The 6,000-nt window shown below is 48.0% G+C and overlaps 1 protein-coding gene across 5 annotated transcripts in view; it reads right to left on the reverse strand.

Moving 5' to 3' along the window:
* FMNL2 (formin like 2) overlaps positions 1–4,571 on the reverse strand; it is a 459,967-nt gene extending 455,396 nt beyond the window's left edge. For all 5 annotated transcript variants that reach the window (XR_004539577.1, XM_033945820.1, XM_033945823.1 and 2 more), the window contains exon 1: positions 4,455–4,571. Coding sequence is in view for 4 of the 5 variants with exons in the window: in XM_033945820.1 (XP_033801711.1) it covers positions 4,455–4,571 (117 nt within the window). In the remaining variant the exon portion in view is untranslated. The remainder of the gene's footprint in view (positions 1–4,454) is intronic.
* Between the last annotated feature and the right edge of the window lie 1,429 nt (positions 4,572–6,000).

The raw sequence follows: 6,000 nt of genomic DNA on the forward strand, positions 1-6,000 counted from the left end.
TGCGAGGAAGTCTGGAGCTGCAGGGCCGACATTAGAGGGAGTAAGAGTTGATGGTGCCGCAGGGTCCCGCGGGGGGGGAGGGGGGAGGAAGGAAGGAAGAAGAGGAACCGAAGCATGGCAATTGTGGGGAAGTGCAGAGCTGCAGGGAAGAGTGTTGCGGTACCCAGCTGGAGGGAGAAGGAAGATGAGGGAGGGAATTAAAGGAGATGCCAGGGCTTGGAGCGTAGGAGGAAGGTATGCCAGTCTAAGGGAAAAGGAAGGGGGAGATGTGAGAGCATGGAGGGGGAGCGAAAGATGGAAGAAAAGGAAAGGAGAGAGATGCCAGAGAATCAGGGAAGGGGAGATACCAGACTATGAGGAGAGGTGTGGGAGAGGGAAGGCGAGGAGAGAGATGCCAGACCAATGGGGTGAAAGGAGAGATGGAAGGGGGAGGCATACAGTTTCTGGAAGGGGCATAGAAGGAGAGAAGATGCCATATAGGGGAAGAGAGACGGCAGACAGTGGATGGAAGGAAGAGAGTTACAAGAAGATGAGGAAAGGAGAAACCACAGAAGACAAAGGTAGAAAAAAATTTCTATTTATTTATTGCTTTAGGAGACATGTGTCACTGTTTCTGTGAAGCATTGTATGCAGAGTCCAGCTTCTTGCTGGTTCAATTTAACCTTTGTCTATGTATTTTTATTTTATCCCCCCTTTTACAAAACTGTGAAGCGTTTTTAGCACCAGCCTTGGTGGTAGCAGCTCTGATGCTCAGAATTTTATGAGCATCAGAGCTGTTACCTCCGTAGCTAAAATCCACACTACAGTTTTGTAAAAGAGGGAGGGGTTAGTTTGTGATTACATATTCCTTACTAGGCGAAGGTGTTTTCTGTGTTCTGTGTGTTCGAAAGACATGGTTTTCTGTTAGGATTGACGGTGTAGGATTGATCTGTGCTGGTCTGGCTTGTTTAGTTTTACAATGGGTGTATTGATGTACTGCTCACTGCAATATGTAAGATGCTGCCTTTTCCTAGGTACTCATGTGTGACGTGTGGTTTGTTACTAAAAATCATGTTTTTCTTACAGATGGGGGGGGGTGCCAAAAAATGATGGGCCCCGGATGTTACATATGCTAGGTACGCCACTGTATGTAAAGATACCAGAAAGCTGGCGTAGCAAAAACTTCTAAGTTTTGAGTATTTAACCCTCCCACAATCTCACGGGCACTCGTTTCAAGTTTATTGAGATTTTGATTTAAACGCAATATCAAATATTTTCAATGCGTATAACAAAAATAAATTTGGGGAAATAAATAAAACCATTTGAACCAGTGTTCCCGCTAAGCTGCGCTGGCGTGCGCTGGCGCACAAAATATTACATCGCAGCGCACACGTTTCTCGTCACAGCGCACGATCGGAAGAGGCGTACGGCAGATGGCAGGGCGGCGAGAGGAGAATCGGGCGAGTTGGCTCATAACTTGCTGGCGCCCGATATTTTTGGCTCACGGTGAAAAAAGTTTGCTCACAACACCCGCCCGCTTAGAGGGAACACTGGGGTGGACTACCCTGGGCACAGTCTTGGTAGGGGCTCTGGCACCTCTCCATCCCCCATGACATGCTTGCAATCTCCCTTCCCCGCCCCCTGTACATCTTTAAAATCTTTACAGGCACAAGCAATTACTCTAGCCTGTTACTCGCACTGGCCTGGCTCCCTCTGAAATCATTTCTTGGTCATGGGGCCAGGAAGTGATGTCAGAGGGAAAGCCTATGCCAGCACAAACTGCAGGCTGGAGAAGCTGCTCACACTAGCAAAGATATAAGAAGGTGGGTGGGAAGGGAGGGTGTGACTGTGGCATAAGGGCATGTAAGAAGTGGGGGGGGATAGAGAGGAGGGTGCAGGGGAGTCGGCACAGGAGTGTGGGAGGTGGAAGGAGGGCACAAGTCTTTAAAAAAAAGACCACACACACACACCAAGAAGCTGTGGAATTTGTTGCTGAAGGATGTGGTCAGAGCAACTAACACAGTGGGATTAAAAAAGGCTTTGACAAGTAACTAGAGGGGAAGTTCAACAAAATTTAGCCAAGTAGATTTGAGAGAGTTATTGCTCATCCCTGGACATGAGCTATGAGTAAGACCTACTTTTGGGGATCTGCCAGATATCTGTGACCTGGACTGACAGGATGTTAGGCTCAATGGACCTTGGTCTGAACCAGAAAGGCCTTTTCATATGCTCCTCTTCTAATCTCTTCCCCGTCCTGATCTTCCTCCACTCCAATATGGCAGCCGTGGTAGCATTTGATGCAGTGGAAGTACAAGTTTGCTGGGGCACTTCCTCACTAACAGCAGTGCAGATTTCAATTAACTTAGGGAAGTGTACCACTGGTGGAGAGGAAGGAGTAGAGTTATGGCCTTGAGCACTGCAAATATACAACTCAGTACAGTATTCTAGAATAGAAAAGAGAGAAGGATGGCACAACTCTGAATCTCAGACCAAGCACCAGATGCATGAAACAGGAGGAGCAAGCATCATGTGGCCCAGGCGTTTTCTGGAAGATCCAGGTTACAGAAGCATTGCATTCACTTAACCATTATGATCAAAAGAACTAAACAAGCTGGCAGACTGCAATTGCTTTTTAGACATGCAATATTAAAGCCATGGCTGTTTCTAGAGTGGCCATTTGGGAAGTTTCAAAGCACACTGCACAAACAGTGGGGAAGGCATTAATGCTGCTTCTTTAGGAGCTGCAAAGATTTGTGAGCAGGCCCCTTTGCCATTTGCTGCATGGATGGCCGTATACTTCACTTACTGGCTAGCTGATTACTTGCCAGAGGATTGTAACCGTTAGTACCAATAAGCATGATGTAAATTTCTACTTTCATGCTTGTTATTTGGAATCAATTTTATTTTGACCCGATACATCCTAGTTACTTCAAGTTATGAAGAGTGGATACACCCAGTAGAAGCTTGCATAACATAGCACCCCCCCCCCCATTAATAGTGCACTGGAAGTGGGTGACAGGTGGTTGTGCTAGCCATATATGAAGGTCATAGGTCAGGGAAATGCCCTAACTTCTCTCACATGGTGGTCAGAAAGAGATGCAGTTCTTACTAGCTGCTATACTATTTTGGTTATTTAAAAGAGTATAGTCTACCCTATCTTTAAAGCTATCTGGGTGCCATAATAGCCATTTTAGAGAAATAGTAAGACAAAAGGATTTTTTTTTTCCTTCATTTATATCCATTGCTCTTGGACAGACTAAGACAAGTTAACACTCAAGGAAACTGAATATGATCATTATCTGAGCATGAAGCAAGGAACAGGGAGGGGAAAGTTGAATCATAACGTTATTAGGAATACAGCCTGGAGCGGGTGGCAAGGAAGCTCCTTTCACTTCTTCCTCCACCGGTTCTAGTACCCCCTTGCCCCCCATTTTACACTTTTTAATCCTGAAAAAAATCGTACACCGAATCGAGGTGGCGAGTAATTCCCATCTATCACACCTCCACGCCAAATGCAAACTGCTGAGAAGTAATTGTACCGTCTCTCCCCCCTCCCCCCCCCCCGAAAGTCAACGTGTAGAGCCAGTAGGCAAAACCTAAAATTAATCGGGTACCTACAAAGTAACTAGGGAAACTCCAACGCCCCCGTAGCGGACCCCAACATTAAGAGATTGCATTAAAAAAAAAAAAAAAAAAATCCCTCAGCAGGACAAACTCAAGACACCACACCCTCTCTGCCTTCCCCACGCTTCCCATTCGTGTGACTTCAGAAAAATTAAAACTTCCTCCTTACAAAATGCAAGCAAAGCCAGATCCTGCCGCGAAAACGAGAAAGGGGATATCCCACGCGAAAAGCCCCACAGTACACCCGCCTCCGGCTCTCCAGAGTCTTACTAACTAGCGGGACATTTCAGCTCTCGATTTCACGTTAGGGACTTCAGATCCCATCCCTCCCCACCTCCCTTTTTTTTTTTTTTTGTTTAGTTGCAAATGAGATACAGATGGCTCTCAATTCCTTCTCCTCAGGTATTCAAAGGAAATCTAGGAAGCAACTGCAGTGCACCCAGCCCTTAGCCACCAATACCTCCACATGGTTTTTGAAGGAGGAATGAATCGCTGGAAACCTGCTAAAAAAAAAAAAAAAAAACAGAAGAAGAAGAAATGCCACCTCCCTGCTAACAAATCAGCTTCCCTCACTCCCGAGCGTGCCAGACAATAGATCTGAACGCAGGGGCAGCTTCACGCTGAATGTTCCGGGAAAGAACACCGTCCTCGGAAGCAGCCAGACTCGCGAGGGCAAAAAAAAAAAAAAAATCCTAAATGAAACCGCCTAATAAGCTACAGATTTTTAACGATCAAATACACCATTCAAATCAAGTCACACTTAAACCCGGTGCCGAGAAAGAGCTCGAATCGCCGCCGCATTTTTTTTTTTTTTAATTTTTTGTGCAAGATCACAGATGAAATGCACTTACCAGGACGATGGCAAACCTTTCCTCCAGTTCACCTGGCTCGGGCATCGGCAGCTTCAGAGGCATGTTGTGAGCCCTGAAATCGGTGTGATTAGAATCCATGCTCCCCGCGTTGCCCATGGTGAGCGGTCTCCGCCGAGGCGATGGTGCACCTCGATCCGTGTGTCACTTAGAAGAGCGCTGCTGCTACTGCTACTTTAAGGAGTGAGCTCCTTTATCCGCTCTGCATTCCCCTTTAAAGCCTGTAGCTGGAGGCTTTGTTTTTCTTTGTGTGCCGCCGACTCCGTTCGCGTTGCCCTTTTAAGAGGCATAGCCCCTTTAAGGGCGTCCTATCCCCCACCCCCCCGCTCGCAGCCATGACCTCATGCTGCTGGACTGTTGTCATGACGATATGCCGCCACGTGACTGGCGTGCCCAGGTTGTATTGCCCATTGCGCGCGCATGATGTAAGCTCGGCGTAGAATCCGGCGTGGCTAGACGTCGTGAACCTGGAGCGGTTCTGAGGGCTGTTAAATGTCGTGTTTGGGGCAGCTGTACAGTTTTTTCTGCAGCACACGTGTTCCGATCTATGCTTGACCCTTAGGCTTCTATGTAAAGCAGAACAGTGCAAGAACAGCCTTTTAATCGGAATATAAATTACCTTTTTTCCCTCGTTCTCCCACACAATATAAAGAACTCCTACAAACATGTAAACAGAATACCATGAATACAGAGCAGTGGAAGGTACAACTCTGTCAACCTTGAGCAGATTGGATGGACCATTGCCTATGTTATTATGATATTACTAGTCTTTAAGCCCGTTACATTAACGGGTGCTAGAATTTATGTCTGTTTGTCTTTCTTTCTGTCTTTCTACCTGCCCCTGTCTTTTTTTCTGTCCTTGGTCTATCTGTGTCTCCCTGCCCCTATCCCACTTCCCTGTGCAGCAGCATTTCCCTCCCCCCCCCCCCCCAACTTTCCTGTGCAGCAATAGCAGCGGTATTTTGCTTTCCCTCCATATCCCTGTGCAGCAGCAGCAGCAGCATTTCCCCCTACCCCTCTTTCCCTTCCCGTGGTCTGGCCAGCTCCCTGCCCCCCCCCCCCTTGCCGCGATATAGCATGCAGGATTAGCTTTATTCTCTGTCCTCCCTGCTCTCCACCTCGATCATAGGAAAAAGTTTAAATGTGCCATGGCGGCCCCTTTCACGATCGCCACCTGCGTCGGAAGCCTTCTCCGATGCAGTTGAGGCTCATGAGAGGAGCCGCCGCAGCGGCTTTTAACTTAAAAGTAAACTTCGGCCGGTAGGGCCATTTTGGTGATGGAAGGCTGCGAAAACCACCGGGGCCACCATTGCTGCTGCTGCCACCGAGATAAGGGGAATTGGGCGAGCGGTACCGCTTACAAAGGCTGAGAAGAGTCCGTTGGAGGAAGGTGGGCCTCAGTGGAGAGAAGATGGCGAGGCCAGCGGCAGCACTGCGCAGCGCTTTGCGGGTGGGTGAGAAGGCAAGAGGGAGGAGGGTGAGAAGAAGATGCTGGCAGGTGTGCCTGTGCCCCCCCCCCCTCCGAATC

Source organism: Geotrypetes seraphini, chromosome 5, assembly GCF_902459505.1.
Source record: "Geotrypetes seraphini chromosome 5, aGeoSer1.1, whole genome shotgun sequence".
Lineage (NCBI taxonomy): Eukaryota > Metazoa > Chordata > Amphibia > Gymnophiona > Dermophiidae > Geotrypetes > Geotrypetes seraphini.